The sequence below is a fragment of the Acipenser ruthenus genome, chromosome 18 (genome assembly GCF_902713425.1).
Source record: "Acipenser ruthenus chromosome 18, fAciRut3.2 maternal haplotype, whole genome shotgun sequence".
In the NCBI taxonomy this organism is placed as follows: Eukaryota; Metazoa; Chordata; class Actinopteri; order Acipenseriformes; family Acipenseridae; genus Acipenser; species Acipenser ruthenus.
The window spans coordinates 32709263-32735671 of NC_081206.1; the positions used below are offsets into that span (position 1 = coordinate 32709263).

General features: G+C 41.8%; 1 protein-coding gene across 2 annotated transcripts in view; it reads right to left on the reverse strand.

Moving 5' to 3' along the window:
- LOC131698700 (MAM domain-containing glycosylphosphatidylinositol anchor protein 2) overlaps positions 1-26128 on the reverse strand; it is a 130171-nt gene extending 104043 nt beyond the window's left edge. For both annotated transcript variants that reach the window (XR_009307722.1, XM_058992061.1), the window contains exon 1: positions 24906-26128. Coding sequence is in view for 1 of the 2 variants with exons in the window: in XM_058992061.1 (XP_058848044.1) it covers positions 24906-24978 (73 nt within the window). In the remaining variant the exon portion in view is untranslated. The remainder of the gene's footprint in view (positions 1-24905) is intronic.
- Between the last annotated feature and the right edge of the window lie 281 nt (positions 26129-26409).

The following is a 26409-nucleotide window of genomic DNA, read 5'->3' on the forward strand; positions in this document are numbered from 1 at the left end:
AGAGGATACATTACCCAAAGCAGTTCACCTTCGCTGATCATTTTCACACCATCATTTATTATAATATTGGATCTGATCTGATTCATATATCACACATAAAAAGCTTCTCCTTTGGCACAAGAGATGTCCCCTGCTGGGAAATTGATTGCATTGCTAGTGTTGTAATTGTAGAACACACTGCCCTCCAAATACTGCAACAGATCAATAGACACAGAAAGACTAGTGCACTATTTCCCTGTGTTACCATCAGAAATGTGTTTCTGCTACCGCGATTGCCAACACCTGATTGAGCATCGCACCAGTCCTGGTAGTCACCACCTCTGACCATCTGCCTTGACCGTGGCCAGCAAGAGGGACAGGAATAAGGATGGTAGGCATTGAATCCTATTGCAAATCTTTCTCCTATCAACGAGGACCACAGACCCCAAAGCAATAGAAGGGAGATCTGAAATATAACTGCTTCAGTGTAGAGATATGGATTATCACTTTGATTTGGAGCGGAGATCTGGAATATCACTTTGCTTTAGAGCAGAGATCTGAAAATATAACTTAGCTTCATGATCAATATCAGAGCAAAGAGCAGGCTGGCTGACAGACTAAAGCTTATCTTAAAAGAATCCTGTTCCACATTTAAACAGCAGTGATGCAGGTGCGCTGGAATTGCCTGCCCATTAGGGGGCGCACAAAGAGTATCACAAACAGAGTTTCCAAAGAGCAAACATCCCCTTTAAAACATTGCAAACCATGTGACTATCTTGCTGCCTCCTGTCACTGGAAAGAGCTTCCAGACATGTGAGTTTGCTTGTTGTGTGGTGCTTGTGTATCAATCCAAGTTGTCTCAACGGGAGTTTGCTTGTTGTGTGGTGCATGTGTATTAATGCATGTTGTCTCAACGGGAGTTTGCTTGTTGTGTGGTGCTTGTGTATTAATGCATGTTGTCTCATGTGAGTTTGCTTGTTGTGTGGTGCTTGTGTATTAATGCATGTTGTCTCATTGGAGTTTGCTTGTTGTGTGGTGCTTGTGTATTAATGCATGTTGTCTCATGTGAGTTTACTTGTTGTGTGGTGCTTGTGTATCAATCCAAGTTGTCTCAACGGGAGTTTGCTTGTTGTGTGGTGCTTGTATATTAATGCATGTTGTCTCAACGGGAGTTTGCTTGTTGTGTGGTGCTTGTGTATTAATGCATATTGTCTCAACGGGAGTTTGCTTGTTGTGTGGTGCTTGTGTATTAATGCATGTTGTCTCATGTGAGTTTGCTTGTTGTGTGGTGCTTGTGTATTAATGCAAGTTGTCTCAACGGGAGTTTGCTTGTTGTGTGGTGCATGTGTATTAATGCATGTTGTCTCATGTGAGTTTGCTTGTTGTGTGGTGCTTGTGTATTAATGCATGTTGTCTCATGTGAGTTTGCTTGTTGTGTGGTGCTTGTGTATTAATGCATGTTGTCTCAACGGGAGTTTGCTTGTTGTGTGGTGCTTGTGTATTAATGCATATTGTCTCATTGGAGTTTGATTGTTGTGTGGTGCTTGTGTATTAATGCATGTTGCCTCAACAGGGATTTGGTTAGAGGAAATCCAAGCATGCAAGATGTCTGAACCAGAGATTACTTTCTTCTCTTTCCATAATTCCACCTTTCTGTGCCCGTCCTAGAGGTACGCTTGGCACCCCACTCCCCTGGAATACCAAGCGGCAGAGGGAAGACATGAATGGAAGATAAGAATCAATTTAGCAGTGATTGAAAATGTGATTGCATGCTTCTCTGCAGGGCTGTCAAAAGTGATAATTAAAAACAGAATTGCAGGTTGTCAGAGGTAATCATTGCGAGTCACTACCTGCTGGTGACATTGAAAAGGGAGAAGGGTTAAACTTGCACCATATGCCTCCAAGTAAGAGGACTGGGAAAACAGAGACGCCTTGTGTTCTTCACCGGGACTCTTGTAAATGCATGAAGCCCCTAGCATATTTAGGAAGATGCCCATGCTTTATTCTAAGGGAAACTTCATTTAGTTAATTAAGTGATGAACAACATTTGTTAACATGTTAGTAAGCTAGTTATCCACAGCTAATAAACTAAAAAAAATACATTTTAAAATACAGCACAGCCAAGAAAATTGTTAAGTAAAAACCAATATAACAGAAAGTTAACTTAGAAGAACAGCAATTCCCTTTTTATAATTCCCAAGCTGTAACAGAGCTTGAAAACACCCAATATAACCTCCTGCTGTTAAAAATGATAGCCAACAAGATTCATCTGTGCCTTACCGAGTGCTGGATTCTGAAAGCCATTTACTCCAAGTCATTATTAGCACAAAAATGGCTAGCAAAGCGTATATCACACTGTAGCTCCAAGCAGACTTCTTGAAGGAAAAATGAATAAAGCGCACAGTATGTCCCCACAGTTCTATATTAATTGAACTGCTATCTGATGCAGTAGAGTGTGCAGAGGGGTAAGTAAACACCAAGAGTAATTATACTATGATGTCTAAAACTGAAATCCATTCCGAAGCTCCTTTAGTTTTAAGCAAATGCTTAAAGAATTCTCTTGGCCCGAAGCAGGCTTGGGTTGTGCAGCCTCATTTCTCATACAGATTGCACTGAAATGACCAGCAGCAGGGTACACATCCTCAAATGTTCATCCAATTATTGCCTTGTATAACAATGCAGCCAGACTCATTTTGTGGCGTGATCAGCACATTCATCACTGTAAAACTTTATGAGCTGTTAAAGTGGCATCTTCTGGAGGAATGAGCGCGCAGAGCTGGGTGTTCCTGTTTGCAAAGGTCAGCGTTCCTTTCACAATATGGCTCATATGCCTCCGGTAAAATTAAAGCTGTAGTCAGTCACCTGGAGAACAACAGTGATATACTGCATATGGATAGAACAACAGTGATATACTGCATATGGATAGAACAGCAGAGATACACTGCATATGGATAGAACAGCAGAGATACAATGCATATGGATAGAACAGTGATATATTGCATATGGATAGAACAGCAGCGATACACTGCATATGGATAGATGTGGTGGAAACAGAACGAGCTCCCCAGTGCACTGTCCCCTGCTAAATGTCCTTTTGCCCTCTTCATAGGCTAAACACAATATTGTACGACTATGCATTTTAATTTAATTTAACCCTGCCTTGACCCTGGCGCCACCCCTGGAGCGCTGAGAGGAATCGTATGACTCTATTCCTCGTTAATCTCGCTCTAAATGGGTACCTAAGGGAAGGGCAGAGGTTAAATGCACAGGACACTGGCCATGGCAACGCTGTGTGTGCTGCGAGAGAGCAACTGGCAGGGAAGAGGAAACACCACCAACGTCACACGACTCGTCAAGATACATGCGTTTAGTTGTGGAGAGCTAACAGCTTCCCCCTGCAACATTTAATGGTGCTTATTCTACCGACATTTCTTAGACTGATGAGATTCTCTTCCCATTCTATTGAATGTGTGCTATACATTTCTAAGAGTTTTTTTGCAGCAGTCGTTATGAACACACACAGGAGAGCAAGCGTGGATATGTAGCACCAATCGAGCACTGGTATTATTCGCTTTACTACAGTACTGTAAAGCCTTTAGCTGAATGCACGTCTGTTCAGATGCATGTTTTAAAACATATATTTTTATTTCCGTACTGTAGGTGAACAGTATGTTAAATCTTAATCACACTCCCCAAACAATTTATAAAATGACATGCAGAATCTTCTTCTTCTTCTTCTTCTTCTTCTTCTTCTTCTTCTTCTTCTTCTTCTTATTATGTGAGGAAAATGAAAAGTAGCAGCAATCAAAAGCACGCAGTGGAAAACTAGTAAGTCCAATGGGAATTAAAACGCTGTACATATGGTACATCAAACATCCCTTTAAGACAAAGCCAATGATCAAGGACTGAGTACTCCGTAGGAGTCCGGGTTTACTGAAGCTTGCCCGTGTCTCACAGTAACTCCCAAGGACAGAACAACTCCGCTGACGACACTGCAGTCTTTACCCACAAACTCAATTTCTTCTAATTAAGGCTGTTTTTTTTCTGGAGTAATTAACTGTTTTAGCTGGACAGATTGTCTGCGGTGAGCTGCTTAATGACATGGCTCTGTCGCATATCTCATCTGAGACCTTGGGTTTGTTTTTCGGGTCTGTGAGCATTTAACTGTGGCTCCTCTAATGGACCTTTGTGTCTCAAATCATTTTCTAACAGGACATGAAGCCCTACAGTGGCTTAAGATGTCAGTTAGGGAGCAATAATGCATTTTCTCCCTTTTCTGAAAGAGCTCCTAATCGGTCATGCAGTGTGAAAGTGGCTTGTTACTACTGTACCTTCCGTGGAAATACTATAACGTGGTGCACAAAGGTGTGGATTTGACGAGGAGTGGCTGCTACTGTTAGTCCGATATGAGCATCCTCTGAATAATGGAGACTTGTGAACAGGGGGCCCTTCACTGAAAACCCTCAAATCAAATTGCACAGCAGGGGGCTTCGAAGCTCCTTCATGCTGAGATCTGATGCACACAACCCCAAATAAAAACAGTATCATTAATGATTAATGGAGCCTGCATTTGCATGGGAACTAATCACGCCATGGGAAACACAGATGTACTGTAACACAGCACTTCTATTGAGAGGGGTTCCTTCATCAGCTTCAATTGGAGTATTACACTCTCCCCTGCCGGCACATGCTTCGAGGCCAGACCTTCTCCCGTTTGCCTCCAATCAACAGTCTCATTTCTGCAGCGAAACGCACAATCCGCATACCGCCTCGCTCTCCGATCAGGGGGACTGGAGATCAATGGGTGACCATGGATGACTTACAAGCAGGAGCTGCTGAAGTGTGATGGGGCGAACTATCCATCTCCAAAGGACAATGCAGTGCACTCTGTAGGCCCCCAGCCCAGAGCGGGACTCCAATAAGGCACTATAGGTAACACTGCACATTAATTGTCTCTGATTTACATAGTAGTTACTTAGTAAACACAGGACAGTGTATTTACACATAATTAAAATGTGATTATGCATAGTCACAATGTACTTAATGTGTAATGTTTTTGCATGATATAACCCTATCCCTAACTCTAAACCGAACCCTAACCCTTTTCTGATACAATTCAGTACTTACATATATCGTGCAAAAATGTTGTATTTTTTTTGGCAGCAATCTTAGCAGTCTCACCTCTAAATGAAAATGACAAATCTCTCTTTTTTTTTTTTTTTTTTAATCTCACTCATTTCAATGTCTTGGTATCTCTGCACATGTGAATGTCATTCTCAAGTATTGCAAATCTGTGGTTTCTGCTTGCCATTTCATTCATCAGATAAGACTTGGATCAGATTGGAGTAATGATGACAAAACAGCTAATCTAAGCCCACTAGAGCTGACTGCTTCTACAGTTGGTTCACTGTGAAAATATCAAGCAGTACTAGTACTGATAAAGAGCCCCTAAGTTTGCTGCTGTTTTTATTTTTCATCCTAAAAAGTCTTATTTTTGGAAGGCGCATTATTCATGTGTTGATCGATTCCACCTACTCAGTGAAGTGTGCTGGGTCAATAAAAATGCCTCACTTGATGCACAAGGTTTTGCTGCTCATTAAAATCCAATCCGCAGGGATCGTTTCATCAGCAGGACAATGGGGCTCTGGGAGAGCTGAAAGGGCTCTGTACACGATAGCCAGATTCCTTTGAAATCCGGGAGACGAATTCCCTGCTCATGTGAGGTGCCAGAGTTAGAGCTCTGGAGACTGACACCCTCTGTTCACCCACATACTAGGAACTGCCCCACGTCTGCAGGGTGAGCTTCCACACACTGCCCTAGCAACGTGCTGCAACCTGCCCCAACCTGCCCCAGTGACCGCACATGTGAACGGGGCTGGGGAGTTACTGACAGCTAGGGCCAAAAGTGTTGCATCACCGTACAGATTGAACTAACTTTCCTTCATACAGTCGAATGAAACTTGCTGAATAATGTAGTTGAATCCCTCTCAATCCCTCTCACGATACACAGGATCTCAGTGTGTCTCTCAGTCCCTCCCACATGATACACAGGATCTCAGTGTGTCTCTCAGTCCCTCCCACATGATACACAGGATCTCAGTGTGTCTCTCAGTCCCTCTCACATGATACACAGGATCTCAGTGTGTCTCTCAGTCCCTCCCACATGATACACAGGATCTCAGTGTGTCTCTCAATCCCTCTCACATGATACACAGGTTCTCAGTGTCTCTCAGTCCCTCCCACATGATACACAGGATCTCAGTGTCTCTCAGTCCATCTGAACTTTTCCTATAGGTAGGGGGAAGATTGCAGGAGGATCGACTCATGCTGTCAGACTTGCAATAATATACAAGCAGCTCTGTGACGAGAAGCCACTAAAGAATATCAAGTCATGTTGCACGGAAGCAGCAACTCATCCACCGTGCAAAAGCTTTCATAGGAAATGCTATGGCTATGCCTAATTATGTTGACACAACTCTCGGTATGCTTCACAGCAGGATAAACATGCAGTAAAGAGGAGGTTTTAAAAGATGAACCACTATGGCTGGCTGTTATGATTTCCAAAAGTACAAGGCTGTCAACATCAGTTTCGTTTTGACTTTGAAAAAAAAAAAAGAAACTGCTTAACCCCTTAGCATCCAGGAATATCTCACTATGGTTTAAGGTATTTGTAGCAATCGTAGCTAATCAATAAAAAATTACATTTAAATAGGGCTTTTGGAGTCTCTGGTTGCTCCTGATCAATGCTGACAGAGATCAGACCGACCGGGATTAAATGCAAATTATCCTTGTGCACAAAAAACAAACAATTCCAATACTAGGACAAACTTCAAAGGTGGTGGTGACAGCAACGTTCTTTTGGAATTCAGCTTAATTACTTTAACTGAACGACTATCTTAAATTAAAAAAAAATAAAGATGTGTTTGGAAGAACGCTCTGGGCTGCGGAACTGAATTGTTAAAGGCATGGCTGGAACAAGTTCCTGGGATGAAATGGATTGAAAAAGCCACAAGCGAGGACCAGTGATATACTGTGGCTCATCCGTCTTACTTGAAGAGACAAGCGCAGAGAGATATTACAGCTGCACACTCTCGGGGTCATTCCTTTAATCACCTAACTTCAGAAATTCAGTGTTTATCAGTGTTTTTATGAGCGTTTAGTGAGCTGGTAAATAATTATTATAATGAGCGAAGCAGAAACAATAACAGAGAACGACAGAGAACGCACCCACACAGATAATAAACAAGGCATCAATTACATTACTAAAGGATCCCTTTAACCACAGCAGTGCTGCAGCTGAACTGGAGCTGCAGCTGTAAACAGAACCAGGGAATGGGGATGATCCCATTTCATTATTTACAAAGTAAGGCTCTGTATTCTGCTGCACATACTTAATAACAGTGCAGATGATTTGCTAGCTTATTGATTCTTCCAGCTCACAGAGGCTGATATAGTCGATAAAAGCAGTTCATACAGCACAAATAAATGAAGTGTAGCGTAATACAATGCACAACCTCTTGGGAGCGTCTCTGTTTATATACATATATACAGCATGCGAACAGGTATATGTATATAAATACAGCTCTATATCAAGGAGAATCAGGATCCAACAGGATACTCATCAGTCACTAGAAATAAATAGAATTGACTACAATGTTTCGGTTTCTGCCTTCTTCAGATAGCATGGTAGACACAGTTAGGTAGACTGATGTTGTTTAAGTTTGAAAGTTGCCACAACAGGAGAAGGCAGAAGCCAAAATGTTGTAGCTAAATATTAGGCCTGGGCACACACAGTACTGAGGATTACATACTGTTTTAGCTGACTTAAGGATCAAGTCAACTAAGGATGCTAAGACTATCACAGATAGATACCACTGGAAAATAAATCTGAGGGGTCATACGTTAACCTGTGGATACCAGGCTTCATAGTGAAGAGGCAGTTAGGTATGACTCAGGCAGCATTAGCATTGTCAAAGCCGTAGGTGAAACTGCATTGCACATTCAAAACTCCACTCTGCACCTAATGTAATTCTGAATCATCCCCAGGTCAGTCTCCAAAGACAATCAGCTGTGAGTAAATCCAATCTCCTCTGGTTCCCATTGCACAGCCTAGCACTGGCTTCAGAACTAACCCGACTGCCCTCTGCTGATTGGGAGCTCACACTGGCTTCAGAACTAACCCGACTGCCCTCTGCTGATTGGGAGCTCACACTGGCTTCAGAACTAACCCGACTGCCCTCTGCTGATTGGGAGCTCACACTGGCTTCAGAACTAACCCGACTGCCCTCTGCTGATTGGGAGCTCACACTGGCTTCAGAACTAACCCGACTGCCCTCTGCTGATTGGGAGCTCACTGGAGGAGCACTTGCCTTTGAACAGTGGAAGGGAAGCAGACAGCTAGTGGGACAAAAAACTAAAAGTGAATTGACAGTTTGAGTGCTGTTTTGTTGTATTGTTATTTTAAAAGTATACATAAGTGTATGTATATGTTTGTGTGACATCTTGCTAAGTGATGTTTCTTCATCTAGCACGTGAACATTGTATTCTGTCTGATGTAAATGCATTTGGTAGTTTAATGATCTTTGCCTGTAATTCCAAATTGATATTTACACCTTCTCAATGGCCTTACACCTTCTCAATAGGCTGGAGTGGTGAGCTGTGAAATCTGTGATGCTGAGAGAATTTTTAATGGCAGCTCTCTGGACACCCCTGAGTGAAGGAGAGTGTAATAGCCTGTATGTGTCAGAAGTGTGAGTGAATGATGAGAGGACTCGCAGAAGGGATTGGGCTGCTTAGACCTTCCGCGTGCAAACAAACACTGAAAATTCAATTAAAGGTTGAATAAACACAGGGTGTGCAGCATTCAATCATGTTCTCCCCACGTAGCATTCTTGGTATTTGGTTTCCAATTCTTATTCTGTTTCCGTTTTTCAATTTAAATCCTTGAAACCTATTTTTAAAAAGTCTGAATCCAGCCAAGTTTGACACCTGTGTGAGCTTCCCTGCTGACGATTGTGTTGAGAGGGGCTGGTTGAGTTCATTGCTGCTATCCAGATGCAATCAGTCTGATGGGTATTTCTTTGCACAGCCGTTTAAGGTGAATTTAACTTTGATTGATTTATTTTTTTTTAATACTGAAAATGGTCTTATTTATGTATTTATCACTTACAATAGTCTCCGGCTCTTGGATGGTTATAAAGGTTTTCCATAGTAAAAGCATGGCAAAGTGTAATAAAGCACAGCGAAAACATGGCAAAGCATAGGGAAGAATTGCAGAGCCCAGGAGGTACGGTAAAGCAAATAAAAAAGAAGCATGATAAACGCTGAGCATAAGCATGGGAAAACTGCAAATGACTGTGCACATGTACTGTGGTAATGTGTTATAAGGGTACATCCCCAGAACCACAGTAGCGTCCTGAGGAAGTATTAATCCTGTTCCTCGTGGCTCAGCTGCTGCATCACGTGTAAGCGCACATTCCTGTGCAGTTGTAGTGATGGGATTCTCAGCACTTCATTGATTGTGAAAATTGTTTCTCTTGCAGCTGCATTTATGTTTCCTTTCCATGGCAGGCTTCCAAAAGAAAGATTCCAGCATCCAGCATTTCCCATCTGAATGAGACCGCTGTGCGTCCATTCAGTGGCAATGCTGAAGATGCAGGAACTGTGCACAGTGTTTTACAGTTACCTAATTAATATACCTTTTATATGCTCTGTTATTCCTCTGGGTTGTAAAATATGATGACCGTATCAATATAACACCTTGCTGATGAATAATTCCTTCATTTGGCTTTGAATTCCTGACAATACATTTAATGGTGGATAACAATTAAAAAACACCTGCCATAACATCATCAATTGAGTGTGTTGGGTTGGCTTCTTTCTGATTTCTCAAATAACTTCATCTTCATAACCATTTTATTTTTTCTAAAGTTATGTGTGAAGCTGCAGAATGAGCTGCCGATGAGTTAGAGGCTTAACACGGCCTCATCAATGCTTCATCCTCCACAAAACCGTTCTGTTTCTTCCTGTAGATTCAGAGGTAACCTTATTCAGCGGAGAAGAAAATGAACTAGTAAAAACTGAACTAGAGGCTGTTTCTAATAGCAGCTGATCTTCATCTGTTCTGACAATGCTGGACTCTAACTTCTGTGTCAAACGCTGTGCATGTATCCTGTTAAAGAGTTTGATACAGTATGACTTTTATATTCATAAAATTTAAATAAATGAATGATGCTGTTATGCAAAAACAGCAGTAGTTATGTGGGGCAGAAAGGCTAGTGATCCTTAAAGCAATTTCTCCTTTTGCTGACATTATATTCTGAAACGGTTTGTCACTATAACATTTTCCAAGTATTCCTTTGAGAATGCTGCATGGTTTTATATTTGAAGTAGTTTTTGTGTTTGTTTTTTTGTTAATGTTTTCAATCTAAAATAGCTGTTATATAAAATACTTCAAACCTCTGTGACGACATACAATCAACTTAGCTGTGTTGCCCATACATATCTTTAGATTTTTCGGCATAACAGCTAAACTGTTACCAAACCAAGGGCTGCAAAACCTATTCCTCTGGTAAACCGGTTTCTTTTTAAAGATTAGCAATCCAGTGGCCCCCAGTGGCTCACACAGTGCAGTGTTACAGCCCTGACGGTTGTTGATAAGGGTTCTTGAATCCCACTGGGCAAGCTGTCCCTTACATCATTTTGCACAGTAATTTTGCACAGTGTTTTCCATGCTTTTCTCGTGGCTATACTATGCAGTTAGCCTAGTTAAGTATAGTTTACAATGGTTTTACGTGTGTTTTTATGTGCTTTACCATGCATAGCTTTACCATGCTTTCACAATGCTGTATCACACTGCCATGCTCTCATTATGCTGTATCACACTGCCATGCTCTCATTATGCTGTATCACACTGCCATGCTCTCATTATGCTGTATCACACTGCCATGCTCTCATTATGCTTTATCACACTGCTGTGCTTTATCACACTACTAGGCTCCACCTGCATGTTTACTGGGGTGGTTTTTACCAAAATTAAGAAAATACATTCAACTGCTCTCCAATACTGGTGAAATACCAATATACTAGGTGATAAAAATAATATTATAATGTAAAGGTTTAACTACCCCTACTACATAAGAGATCCACCCCCCCCCCCCCCCCCTTCAGAACTGAAACTCAAAAGATTGATACCTACATAACCATACTTCCATTAGATAAGCGCTTTCTAGGAATATTTTTATAAATTAATGAGGCATTAATTATAGGCACAGTGAGCTTCTAAAAATTCAAACTATGTGCAGACATGTGGCTGTTCTCTCAAGACTGTCAAAGCGTCCCATTTCCTCAGGTTTCTTTCAGTTAAATGCATCTCCAGTAGTCCCATACATGTATTAGTAAAAACTCCTCTCCACACTGTATGAGTAAGCCTTTGATTTAGTTCTCTTAAGAGATGCGTCCATACAGCTATAGATCATGCAGACATTCAAATAAAAAATTCCTCTAGCAATTACTGGTACACGGTTATTTGCAAACACATTACAATGTCAATGTCTACCATTCAGTGCTAATTAACAAGCAGGGTCCAGAGAATATATGCCTGCCAACACAGTTCAGCTTCATGTCAACGTGTTGTCATGCAGACAGCCCTCGCCAGGTTCCAGCAAGAAAGGGCAGGGCAGGTGATTCTACAGAGCAAACAACTGCTGTGCTCAGTGATTAAGAGGCCTATTGAGAATGCTGTTAGTATGTTTTCCATTGAGTAACGGCAAAATAGGGCGTGAACAGGCATTGGGCAGCAGCGTGGAGTAGTGGTTAGGGCTCTGGACTCTTGTCCAGAGGGTTGTGGGTTCAATCTCAGTGGGGGACACTGCTGCTGTACCCTTGAGCAAGGTACTTTACCTAGATTGCTCCAGTAAAAAACCCAACTGTATAAATGGGTAACTGTATGTAAAAATAATGGGACATCTTGTAACAATTGTAAGTCGCCCTGGATAAGGGCATCTGCCAAGAAATAAATAATAATAATAATAATAATAATAATAATAATAATAATTGGATCTGAGAGGTGATGATGATTTGCTGTTTGATCCAGGACACTGACATAAAGGCTTGAAAAGGAATCAGAACTTGGAACACATACAGCAGATGATCCAGAGTTTATCACAGTTGGATAAAAGTATCTACCAACAGTACAGGTACAGGTACAGGTACAGGTATAGGTATAGCACAACATGTTCTGGAGAGTCGAGAAGCTGAGCGATGACTGCATAGTAGATTCATTTACAATTTCTAAACCAAATATACATTCAAACAGTAGCAAACGTTTTTTACCTGTAAAGGTAACAATACAGCTAACTTGTGGATCTGGGTTACTGTCTCTCTCTGTGTATGAAATGCTGGACTCGAGACTGTATTAATGCGGCTGATAAGCCATGGATTGGGTGCCACAGACGGCTATGCCTCTAGAAAAAGGACTCTTTTTCATTGCCGGAAGCCCCCAATAAATTGTAACCAAAATTAAATGCATGTCCCCAGGGGCATTTACAAGCCCCTAAACTACAAAGCACGGCACATACTGATATTCTGTAATAACGACTGTATGATCATCACTACGTGCATCATTCTATCACTTCAATGGGGCTCTGGAGACAGTCCCAGTGCATAATAGAGCTCTGTTTTCACTCTGAACCTACTATACTGTATTTCCTCTCCTATTTTAACAACTGGAGGGCTTGGATAAATGGTGCTGTTTAATCACAACCCAGCATCATAACCAGGGCACTTAGTGGCTTGTACACTTCAGCAATCCTTCGGATCTCATACAACATCAGCCCGTGGGGTGTAAACGGATTGCATTATATCAATAAAGAGGCAGAGCAAAGTAATGGGGTCTGAATGATATCGTGAGAAAAGGGATAGGAATCTTTTTCCTATCCTAGCAATACAAATGCTTATAGAATGTTGCTCAAGCCACCAGGTCTGTAGTCCCGTTAGCCAGAAATCTAACTGCTAATCTTACAAAACTAGCAATAAACACACTTTTTAATTGATAATACCCCACCCCCTACCTTGTGCCTCATCATATTCAGTAATAAAGGCTAAGCAACATACTATTAATGGTAAAATAAACTTAAATAAAAATGCTTCAACAAGCAGTATTTATCAATGTCTTTACAATGGAAGCAATTTCTGTTATTGCACTAATGTTGAACCTTAATTGGTCCCATTGAAAGAAACTGTTTAATACCCCATTGGCACTGTCTAAATAATGCACAAGCAACACCCACTGAAACCACGTGACTGCCACTCATTTCATTCACAATCCTGTTGTGGTAGCACCTGCTGATCATGCATTGTGTAGGTAGAAATTATTTTTTAGTGTGTACAAGTGTACAGTAAATTGGTATTTTACAGTGATTTGAGTTGCTTGGTCATGGAGGCACACAGAGTGCCGTTAATAAAAGGGAAAGAAAATGAAACCGAATAAAGAAAATAGTGATAAAGTGTAAAACAGAAGCAAGATCTCCAGCAGGAAAGCAATACAAGTGCCGACATCTTGAGTGATCAGCTCTCCAAAGACATCAGGGCTTTCTTTTAATCGCATTTTTTGTAGTCCTCAAAATTGCAGTTTCTCAGGGTTAAAGATTACTACAGTACCATTTTTATTTTTATTTTGACTACACAATGATGTTGTCTTGACAGAAAATGAAGGCATCCCCAACCTGCTCACAATTCTAATCTTGCAAATGTAGCTGTGAGAACTACTTTTAGCTGATAAATGTATATAGGCCACTGCTGTGTGGCATAATTAAAATCGGTTTTATTGTGAAAAGAACAAGCAGCCTCCTAGCATCTGATGTTTAATGAGCTCTTGGACCCAAAGTATGTCATAGCAAAAACATAGGGCTATTTGTAACTCACTCTGTATTTAAAACTTGTATGTCTTTTAAAAAAATGCATAAAAGTTTTCTTTATCTTTGATTGTCTGACTGATCAAAAAATGTTCTGCGTAAGAGTTGTTCACTGGATCGTGGCAAGCAGCAGACATGCTACAGTTGCCCAGTTTAGAGCAAATTCTAAGTGTAAGGAAAGGGAGGGGGAGCGGGTTTTAAATAATTCAGGTCCCCAAGTCATCGAGTGCACAGTCACTGGCAAACAGATCGCAGTTTGAAAAGGTGCCCGAGGCGCGTAATTGATAAAACAAAATGAGCGAGTGATGGCCAAAGCACAGTTCCCAAAGGACGTGTTTGTCAGGATCATTATCCACTTTGGCTTAGAGGGAACGTGGGTTTGTTGGGTGGAATTGGAGAGCTGTTCATTGTATGGTGCCAGTAATGCTGACTAAGGGGCTACTGATAAAGCCTGGTAGGTTCAGTAAATCACTGCGAATAACACTGTGGAACTAATAAAAGGCAAGTCAGTTTATGCACAATATTTGCTTAAACAACCTCTCTGTGCAAGATAAAGCACATTGATACACTGTATATGTATCAATATAAGACAGTAGCTTCCCACTTTCCCAGGGGGTAAGGAACAGGGTAGGAACAATAATCAATCACCATGATAATATCAATTATTGATAATCATATTCCTTACCGTCATCTAAAGCTAATAAGGGGGGTTGGCACCACTGGATGCTAAGCCTAATGAATTTATAGTCTCTTTGCACTTATCTTCCTCATTATTTGATGCCTATCCCTTCGTATTCTCTGCTAAATTTAGAGGTTTTAATAAAGATTAAGCAACAAATGTAAAACTAGCCAGCCTTCCATCAGCACATTAGTTTCATAACCCGCTTAGGATTTCTATTTAAAAAACTGGTGATGTCTTCCAATTATGATATTGCCATGCCATGTGCTTCTCCCTGCTGGCAGGCTTGGGCTCTGCTGCACCGGCAGGCGGCTGAAGCAAAGATTTAAATCCGCCTGAGCTCTCTGCTCCAGATACTAAAACAACACAACAGATTACCCTAGGAAAAGCAATAGAAACCAACACATCACGATAAGAAAAAGAAAACGATCCATTTACAAAATGAACATTTATAAAAGCTGAATAGAAAGGTGAAAAGGATCCCTGGGCTGTATGCACTGATTCTATCTGGGCATGTCACATAGGTACTACAGTACATGCACACAATGCTTTTATCAGGGGGATATCTGACCAATGGAGCTGATAAGACTACAGTACACTGAGGGGTTTGCTATGCAATGCAATTCAAGGCCTTATAGCTGTGTTAGCAGTTAAGACGGGGCCCTGGTCAGTAACTAAAGCAGTTTATTTGATGGCTGTAAAAAAAGAAAAAATCTATAGAGGGAAACTAGGTACCTTTGTGAAAACCACTGCTAAAAACATTTTATGAAACTTGCACCACAGAGATGGAAGTTTCCCAGATCAGATCATCCATTTGTAATCACATCAGCTCATCTGCCACATATAAACCCATTAACCCCTTCTACCTCATGTCTGCTTCCATACCCCAGCTGTTAGGTGTCTTTCACACTGCTTCCTGACCCCCATAGCACTGCAGAATGCCGGCACCAGCATTATGTGAAATGAAATGCCGTCATGGTCACCATCCTCATAAGCAGCTCAGCGCCACGCGAAAGCTTTAAATTACGAAAAAGAAACGTCTGGGGCAACTGTTCGGTGTGGTGTGTCTCACGCAGGTGGTGCACATCCTCAATGTAACAATCAGAGTCATGTGCAACTGTGCACTTCTCTGAGCACCGTCTCTTGCAGCTGCCCGCTTTAAGCTTTGCTCTCGGTGTAAGATAGGAATAAGAAAGCATTGTGTCACAAGCAACTGTCCGGTGCTCTTAGCTTTGTGTCTGCCGACTACTTAAAGTCAACTCCTGCCAAGGCTGGGTTGCTCAAAGCACACTGGCAACAATGGGAACACAAAGACATTTGCCTCTAGTCTGCAAAACTGATCCAGCAGAAGGTCGGAGGTAATCATAAGTCATTTCAACCTGATTGCTGTTGCGGGTCTGGGTGAAATTACTACTAGCTGTTAAGAAACAATCATCCCATTTTAGCAAACCACCATCCAAGCTAAAACCTTAGGGCACGGCTGAGGCACACACTCTCAGTGTCAGCAGCTGACTGCACTGTGAATTTAATGAACAGGATGAGGTTCTCATAGACACTGGTTAATAACAAAACCTACTGGAAGATGGGCTTACTCTACTAGGTAAAGGCTCCGTTGTGTTTACTTTAAAGTCAGTTATCGCTCCTATAATCTTCCAGTGTACAGATTTTCGGCAATCCAACCTCAAAGTGTGGCTGCAGTAGTGATTCTAGGCACATGAGTTTAAAAGCATCTAGCAGATGACAGGCGCTGCACACATGCATTAAAATCTCAAACGATATTCTTGTGCACACTTGCTAACTGTTATATGTCAACTTAATGTTGCTTAAACTCCAGTAAAAAAAAAAAAAAAATATGCATACATAAAATGTAGTTTAAAGGAAACACTGACTCCCGACCTCTTCTCTAAAATGTTTCCCTCTTGATATAAAATATGAATTAATGTAACTTCCTTTGAGAGTGCTGCATCAAATGCGTGGCAGTACAGACCTTATTATTATTCAAAACAAACCCTTCCTAGAGGGTTACATGCACAGTGCGGCAAAACAAAAGTGCATTCATTAAGTCTGAAGAGGATCTACACATTGCTTTAGCTTCCTATGCTTTTAAATGCGTGCACGGCTGTTGATATAATTATCTGGATTAGCAAAGTCACAAAGTTAGCTGAGCTTCCAGCTTCACAGATACTGAATGGATCACAACTAACCCTCCCATCTCTCTACCTCAAAAACAAGAGAAACCAAAACACAGAGAAGGCACAGGCGCTTTACCAAGATGGCTACAGAAACAAATTGCAAATCAAAAAATAAAACTGCAAAGATAAAGCTAATAATATTCTCCATTCATTGCTGAAAAACACCACAGAAGTAACCATGTACAGCAATTTCGTGTTTTTGATTTGTATTATTATTTGATCTGCCTGGGACTGTGGATTGCAAACTGCAGCAGCTACGGCATAGCAAGGGGGTGAAAGTATTTCCAGCCCCTGATGTCTGAGGTTTTTAGCATCAGGATGTAATGCCTTAAGACTTCCAAAGGCTTCACTGTCAGAGGAGAGCTCCCTCCGACTCGCTTCTTCCTGTCAAAGCTGCTTACACACTACTGAGAGGTATGTTTCCGTTTCTGTGTTGTTTTAGAAAGATGGTCCTGGTTCAAGCGATTTTATTTTCACTTAGCACATCAACACAGGTTTAAATTCACATCCTGTCTAGTCAGTTCTGCTTGCATAATTAACAAGGATTTCACGCACTGCTTATCATTCAGATGTTTTCCCATTTCTACAGTCTCTTCCTCTGCGGTAAGTAGATTGCTAGGCCTTCAGCCACCTCACTGTTACCAAGGCAACCAGGGTGCCTCCATTTGTGGCCTGTGGTCATAATGGACACAGAGGTAAATAAACTGTGATCATACTTTGATAAATGCCTTGCAGTAAATCAACGCTAATGTCTTATAAGAAAATGCCTGTGAGATTTACCCTGTTAGTTCTGTGCTTGTAGCAACACATTGCTGCCTACAAATCAAGAAAAACGACATGAGTTGAACATTAAATGTCACCAACTCTTGACAGGGCACACAGGCTAAATTAAATCGCTTTTTTAACTGTGAGGGGGCTATGACAAGAATGAAGGGTCATACGAATACAATAAATGTGTCTGAAATGGTGATCGTGTTAAAATATATGTTGTTGAAAAAAAAGAATGTTTACTGATGCATACCAAAACAGTCCCAAATCAATACACTGTCCCTTCAATTAATCGAGGCCACCTCAGCCCCTGAATGTGCAGTTTATATGATTATTAGAAATCTCCAAGCATGATGATGATGATGATGATGATATTATGATTTCATATTAAAATTGAAAATAATAAGAAGAAGAATTAGAATTTTCACAAATGAGAATTTGGTCTGCTTTATTATTGAAAACAGACAAACAAGCACACTCAATAAGCAATCCCAGCAATGTAGCCCCACTCGTATGACCTGCTTGAAGCCCGAACATACACTCTTCATGCCTTCATTGACATAAGTGTCCAGGTCTTCTCATAACCAGCACATAACAATTCCTTACTAAATACAGTCTGCACTGGAATTCTGAAAGGGTAAGTGAACAGGGATCCAGTGTTGAACCGGGTGGCAGTCTGATCTCCACACAGCAGTGACACAGTGATCACTGCTTGTACACAGTTATATTTAGCAACCCAACACAAAGGTCTGTTTTGTAACTATAGCTCCCAGCACTGGCTAAATGGAACCTTTCCTTTTTTCCATAAATCATATCCAGCAATATTTCAAAAGCCTCAAAAGATATCTCTGGCCTGTCAGCTGTCTGAAGCACAGGCTATACATCATTCGCAATACGGACAGTGTAATAATACCCATCTGAAGCCCCTGCACAGAGAGGAGGTGGGCAGTCAGTTCCCAGCTGACCGATGCTGCCTGGACCAACAGCACCAGAGGCAGGCTTACGACAGAACGATAATCCCATTAGCTTGAAGCAGACCATGGAAATGCTTTAACAAAGAGACCCCCCTGTGATGTCATGAACTCCAGTGAAGGGTTCAAATTTGATGTCATACAGCTATGAGTCTGCCACTAGGTAAAAAAAACAGTACAGTATGGCTAATTTTAATGTGATGTCATTTTCATCTGATACAAGTCCCTTTGTCAGGGTCCTTCAGCAACGTCCCTCTGATTACATCAGGGCTGTGCAATCCTGGTCCTGGAGGGCCATTCCACTCCAGGTTTAACAGGTGCAATGAGATCATTTAACCGCTTCAACTAAACAATACAGAACAGGGCTGGAACAAAGACCAGGAGTGGAAGGGACAACTTGGGCCACCCCTGGCCTTTATTCTCATGATTGATTTAAAACAAATATCACAAAGTGGTCCTGAGCAGCACACTTTCACCTATCTGGTGCCACAGTACTGTCACGGATGACCAGTGTTCATTGGTACCACTGTGCCACCCGTCTGTCAATGGCCATTGCAGCTGGGCAGCACTTCCCCCTTAAAGAAGCACTGTGTTTTCATTGTGGTGCCAGGGCAATGCTACTGAAGGATATTTGGTAAGGGAAGGGAGAACAGCAGTGTATTTAACTCTCCACATGGAGTCCTTGCTTACAGGCCAGCAGATCTGGAACCTGAACATAACCTCCTCCTTTCTGTACAAATTGGGGGAGCTATCTGTGCCAAGCCTAAACAAGACTCTCACTGCAGGAATCTGAATCAAAGCACTGAAGTGCAAAACCTCACACACTAGCTGGAAATCGGCAATTAGACAAAGCGATAGAGGTGCTTCGCATAAATGCTCTCGTTTATACTGATTACACAGAGGAAACCACAGATTCGTCACACTGATTACTTTTTGACTCCTGTGTTTCACCATTAGCTATTGATTTACAAGCTTGACCGGCCGGTTTTCTGGTTTGAATGGGGGTTACATGCAGTTATAAACTCATTGTCCTTTTAAATCTGTTGTAACTTCAGCAATTTGAAATATCTATGGACTTTCTTTTGCACAATTAACACAAGACATGTAATTCATTAATGAAACGGGAAGACCAGGATTGGAACTGCATGCTTTTGTTGCAAACAGATGTATATTTTAATTATTTAAACAGCAGCAAATACTAATTAAAAAAAACACCACCACCACCCCACCCTGGAATTCATAACCCCGCTCTCTCAGACCTCTCTCCATCACATTATATTGTATTATGTGATCTTTAGCAGAGGGTCGATAAATCATTGATCTAGAGGTAAAGGACAGAAGTATTTAGATCTGCTGCTGTTTAAATAATTTAAAAAGACTTTGAGATGTGTTATCGTGCTGATTTCTCTACGATACAATTTAAATTCTTCAGCACAGACAGATTACCATCTGTTACCTCTGCAAACCTCAGTTTTACAAATCACACATTAATCAGTATCTGCCCAGATGCTGGCAGCTGGGGACACTTGGGGGCTGGTGATGTACAAGCAGGCATTGCATATGACTTTAAATGCTGCAAAAAAGGTCAAAAATGGGTAGATTTACAGGGGGTGCAGAGGTTACATCTGTCAGACAAGAGTATGTTACTGGGAAGATTTCTGTAAAGTACTGTGCATTCTAATCTGAACTGGGTCTCCATAAAATAATGTCAGAGCCTTCCAAGACAGCAGCCTTTTTGATTTCCAGAAAAAAACAGAAGTGTTATGCAAGTCTTGTTGACAACGAGCTCAGTTAAAAACCATGAGGTCACCAACGCGGTGATACAATAATTCAGCAGGGAATTACAATTCTAATTTCCTTCGTGGGCCTCTAGCAATTAGTCTACCCACAGGGTCGGTGTACAAGAACAGAGTCAAAGTACAGTGTGGAGAGCCAGGTCTCAGAACAGGTATCAACCCTGCCAATCTGGCTGCTGGTCTCAGCTACAATAATGTTTTCTCCTTCTGACAAAAGACATGTTTTGCACCCCCCCCCCCCCCCCCCCAATTTTTAATTAACAACTCATTTTGGGAGGATAAAAGAAGGCTGGCAGTGGGCTTTAATTGTGCTAGATGACCCGCTGTCAAAGAGAACGCAATACAAAGTATACATTTAATTACAGCATCCTCTCCACACATACAGACTCATCAATTCTGACCCAAATTATTATTATTTAGCAGACGCCTTTATCCAAGGCGACTTACAAAGACTAGGATGTGTGAACTATGCATCTGCTGCAGAGTCACTTACAACTACGTCTCACCCAAAAGACGGAGCACAAGGAGGTTAAGTGACTTGCTTAGGGTCACACAATAAGTCAGTGCCTGAGGTGGGATTTGAACCAGGGACCTCCTGGTTACAAGCCCATTTCTTTAACCACTGGACCACACAGCCTCCTTATTAATTTCAGATTTACTTGTCACATAAGTAATTATGCTTGTTCTTCCCATGGCTTGCTCCAGTATTGACAAAAATCTAATTGATGACTCTGGAGAGGAAATGGGGGGGGGGGGGGTCACAAGAGGGTTAACAGGACTTCCAGATACCAACTGCAGCAGATAGTGTGATTAGATAGGTACCAACTCCATGTTCTACTGTTCAATTAACATTGCTTCTTCTTAAGTTACAGGAAAGCTGTAACCCACTGGAAAAGTATTTGCAGCAGACAGTGTGTTCATTTTTTAAAATGTCGTAACACATGTTGTTATTGACCAGACCAGGCAACACATCTAAAGGAAGGCTTGCAATGACATTGAACAAACAGCAAAATGAACAAGAGTGAGCCAGCCCTCTGAAATGAACCCAAATGAAAGGCTTGCACTTATGGCAAGATTCATTTAAACACATGCAGGTCTCTTTTCATTTACAGCTGTATGATCTGTGTGTGTGTGTGTGTGTGTGTGTGTGTGTGTGTGTGTGTGTGAGTGTGTGTGGGGGGGGGGGGTTGAAGTGTTGGAATAACCTTACTTTTCTATATAATGTGTGTGTATGTATTTGAAAACACATTGTTACAATAATTCATTTGTAAAACCTCTGCTTTGTCTAACCAGTTTGGGTGCGGTCCTCTGTGCTAAACCATATGTTAACATTTTGCAGAGAAGCTAGAAAAGATGCTGACAAGACCATATATGACACAAGGCTGTGGCAAAGAAACAGGAATGCGAGGCACACATTACACCAGGGGAAGAGCCTATATACGAGTCAGAAGTGAAGATTACCTCACTGCGTTTCCTTACAGTCAACAGCAGCATTCCAATTTGGCAGGGGGGGTCGTCCAGACGTGGTAAATATTACTTCTGTTCTGTATTAGTCTATCAACTGTAAAATAATGCGTTCGCAATTTTATATATCACTCTACAATATAATATGATGAATATGAATTGCTGCAATAAGGTATTATGAACCTTGAACACAGAGTAATGTCTCATCTCTTGTTTGATATGTTATTGTTTAATCTTAATGATCTCATAATAATGTTATAATGGTGGTAGGATAAAATGTGATGAATGTTAAATTACTGTTTACTATATTTTAACCTGTATAACGGTTACATATCAATTTGAACATAAAACCTACACATAGAGATGGAATAATTATTACAGAGAATAAGAACGAATTATCATATTAATAAAAGTTCAACATCCCCCTGCAACAATCTGCCCCTAGCTGATATAAGAAATACACCAGTAAGAAAAAAACAGGCAGAACAAATGTGCCTAAAAATACCTAAAATAATGGTTCACCCACTGCGAGTGTTGTAGGCGGACAGACTCATGGTTACACTCGGGTGTACCCGGTGCACTTAGAGAGAAGACATGTTTGAGCTTTATAGAGGCCACAGGGGTCCTTTTAACTTCTTTTTTTAAAGAAGTTTCCAGAATGTGCTGAATGAAAGAGAAAATGATACACAGTGATTGGAAACAAGAAGAATACACTCGTGAAGATAACTGGGATTTTCAGCCCTGTACCAATCTGCTCTTTAATGTACCCTAATATAATATACCGCTGCTCTGTGCTCTCTGGTGAAATGCTACAGACCAGGCGATGCACCTTCTAACTGCGCTCTCTGGTGAAATGCTACAAACCCGGCAATGCATCTTCTAACTGTACTCTCTGGTGAAATGCTACAGACCAGGAGATTCACCTTCTAACTGTGCTCTCTGGTGAAATGCTACAGACCAGGAGATGCATCTTCTAACTGTGCTCTCTGGTGAAATGCTACAGACCAGGAGATGCACCTTCTAACTGCTCTCTGGTGAAATGCTACAGTATACTTCTCCTGTTATGTACATATTGTACTGATGGAAAGTTTATAAGGTACTGTAAAACAAATATATACCTGACATGCTATTTTAAGGTATCCACTGGTTTTAAGTTATTAATGATACGCTTTAAATTTCTAAAAGCACTAAATGCTATATTTTACTTTCATGCTAGAGCTAGCAGCTTCAGTATTGTCCCTATAAAAGTGCAGAATTGTAAAAGCATAGCGGAGGGTTATAAACCACAGTGACAGCATGGTCAAGCATAGGTAAGCATTGTAGATGCCCAGAGATGTATGGTAAAGCATACTAAAAAACAGTGCGAACCGTGTAAACTATGGTAAATGCATATTTCAACCATGCTGAAAGAAAACTGCAAAATCACCGTGCAAGTGTACGGTGATCATGTTTCATATGGATGGAAACCCATGACATCATTCAAAGAATCACTAGAAATGCAACTCAAACTCTTTGGGACATCACATCGTAAGAAACTGGCCATTTACATGAAGCTCTCTCTCGTCTACTAGCGCCACCACGGCTTTTGCGTCAACGCGCACGTCGCCAGGTAGACGTGATGTCTCGTGACGTTTGCTTCCTGGTCTCTGTCCAGGGTTGAAGTTCCGGGGATAATTCTCCAGCAGAAAATAAAAACCCGAAAGGCTGTCGGTGTCTTAACGTCCGCTGCCATTTATAAAACGATGTAAATTCACCCTGGCATCGTGCAAGCTTAATGTATTACAAACCAGGGCGGCATGATGTCAATTTGAACGGTGTTCAGTGACTTGCTGCTCAATGTAGAGAATGAAACATTATCCCATCCGCCCATACTTCTCTGTCAATGCAAAGGCATGGGCTACGAAATACAACAATAACAATGATCTTAACTCCTGGGTGTGTTTACAGGGCGCTAATATTCCCCTTTGGGTCCATATAGATATTGAACCGTCCACGTAACTGTCTGTGACGTTAACAGCAAACGCGTCTTATTCCATATTGCTCTCAGAGTCGTGATTTGCAATATTTCAATATCTATTTTTTAGAATGAACGCCGCGTGTCATTGAATTGTACGTGGCATACAGTTAAGTTATTACACCGCAGTAGCCCGTGTGCTTCGGGGAATAGACTGACATCAAATAAAGCGTGCACCTGTGATCAATGACAGTCATTATTATAACCATGAGGCTCTAAAAACTATAGTATTGCACGTAGAACCAAAACACCCATCTACTCTACGGGTGCCGGTGGAACCCAACCCGAGTCATTAAAGAACTTGTAAGAAGCGGTGACGCTGATGTTTATGTATGGTTGGTTCGCTACAGTATTTATTTATGTATGTGTTTAGTTGTGTATTTGTTTGTTTGTTTAAGGAAATAGAATAATATCTGTTGTAAGCAATGGCAGTTATGTTAAGTGTCTCCCAAGTACTGGATTAGCCCCTACATGCTTCGAAACAGTTAACTGAACTCTGTCTGCGGCAGTGTGCATTGTACCGCCCCGCATGTTACGCTTCTAATTCTGATACATTGCAACTCGTAATAAAAGGCAGATCCTCGCCTGAAAGGCAGACCAGTCATGCAGCAGTGGCACGTTAGCAATACAAATTAAACACTGTCATTTGGAGCAAGTATGTGTAAATTGCATTTGCATCTGTATCTGTACCGCTCCAGTCCGGGGGGGTCGGATGCGACCTGAAGTCCTCGTTATCAATCCAGTCAGATAAACGCTGTGTTAAAATGCTTGTTGTGTGTCCCGGTTGGTGATTCGTTTATTTCAGAACACAGTAAGGTGTGAGCATTCCAAAGGGGTTCTTTCCGCGTGCATACAGGCTACCCAGAAGCATGCCGGTCCAGCCCCAATGGATCACATACCGCAGGGCGGCTTGGAAATGTGTGTCCACCTCATCCTAAATCTGCACAGAGTCACCTGTGGTTTATTTGATTCAGAAATGCAGACAGCCACACACCTCCCTGGATTATCACACAGCTGTATTGCAGGGCAGTAGGATGCAACGCCAGAACAAAACTCCCTCTGTGAATGTACAAGGTCACGATCATCTTCACTAAAATGCAATGCAATATTTCAGTGTAAATCAGCTTACCGTACACTCCCTGGCAACAAATGCCTTCCAGACACACCGTGAGCAGCCACAACAGACCGCAAACTAAATCCATCTTGACGTAAATGTGAACATATCCAGCCCAGAGATGACGGAGCCTTCTTGGGGAAAGTGTCTGCAAGACAGAGCACGAATCCCGGCTACTGTCACACAGCACTCCCGCTGATAAATCAGTAGTGGCAGTAGGGAGGGGGAGGGTTCTTCAACCACCGAAAAGCATTCGGAATTACAAACAATTCTTTATTGTATATATATTTAAAATAATTAAATAGAAGAAGCCTCTGCGCTCGAGGAGAAGCAGAGTCGTTCACGGTGAAAATGAAGAAATGTACGTTTCACAAGCCAATAAAAAATAAGCTGAGTGAGCTTTTAAAATGGATCGAGCTAGGAGGGGAAGAAAGGAGGGCTCTTCTGCGTTTAAAAGTAGCTCACGAAGCTCCCCCGAGAATAATTAAACAGACACGCTTGATTGCAGTCGTGCAATATCCACACGCACCCCTGTTTACCAATTCCATCAGCTGCCATTGCTATTGCAACCCAGAGAGACCGTCTTTAAGATCACACAATACAGCTTGCCTTTCTCTCTCTTCCCGTGCTTATTTCTCTCCCCCCACAGCGAGCCGGTTGCCTCAATGCTGGAAGTTCCAGGATGCGCTGGATTGGTAAGTAAAGGTGATGCGCTCCCCACCGCTAGAATTCTGCAGCATCCGCAATACCTCCGAACGTGTCATCTCGCAGATCCACTAACGCAGAAACTGACAATGCACCTGATTTCGTAAGAGCCTCCCGATTCCTCTGCGAGAGCAGGCAGGAGAAGGAGTAGGAGGAGATGCGTTTCTTCTCTTTTTTTCTCTCTTCCACACAGAATGCACAAAAGGAGGATGGATTGGTGGGCATGAACAGTCACGTTGCGCAATACGTGCTGTGGCGCTGGAGTGAGCGGGCAGCCGCAGCAAGGCGACGTCAGAGAGTGCGTGATTCTTCACAACGCATTGGGATGTGCTGCAACGCGCAGCCTCACTGTATCTCGACCATGTGAAAACCCGTGCGGTAACACAAAGCGGGGGACACATTAAAGAAAATATATATATCTCAGTTTTAGTGATAACGCATATAACCCAAGATTGTAAAACAAATCCTCTGTGTAGGTATTAGTCATCCAGCAGCACGTTATTTCACTGTCAATGTGTTGTAGCTTCAATGGGCGTAGACTGCTGATATTCTATTTGCATCGGCTCGAATTATCCTCAGAAATGAAAGTAATTGAAGCGCAGTGACATTTTCATGTGCTGCTTTGTACTGGTTGGGTGGTACAACAAGCACACACGTGTGCTTCATTTGTAATACTAAAGTAATCTCTGTGGCAATATGTGGAAGGTGCATCTCCCTTCACAGCAGATGCTCGGTTGTCAGGTGCTTCCGTGTCCGAGACTCCACACAGCTCCGATGTTTTCAGAAGAACACTCCGGGAAGTTTTGACTCTGCA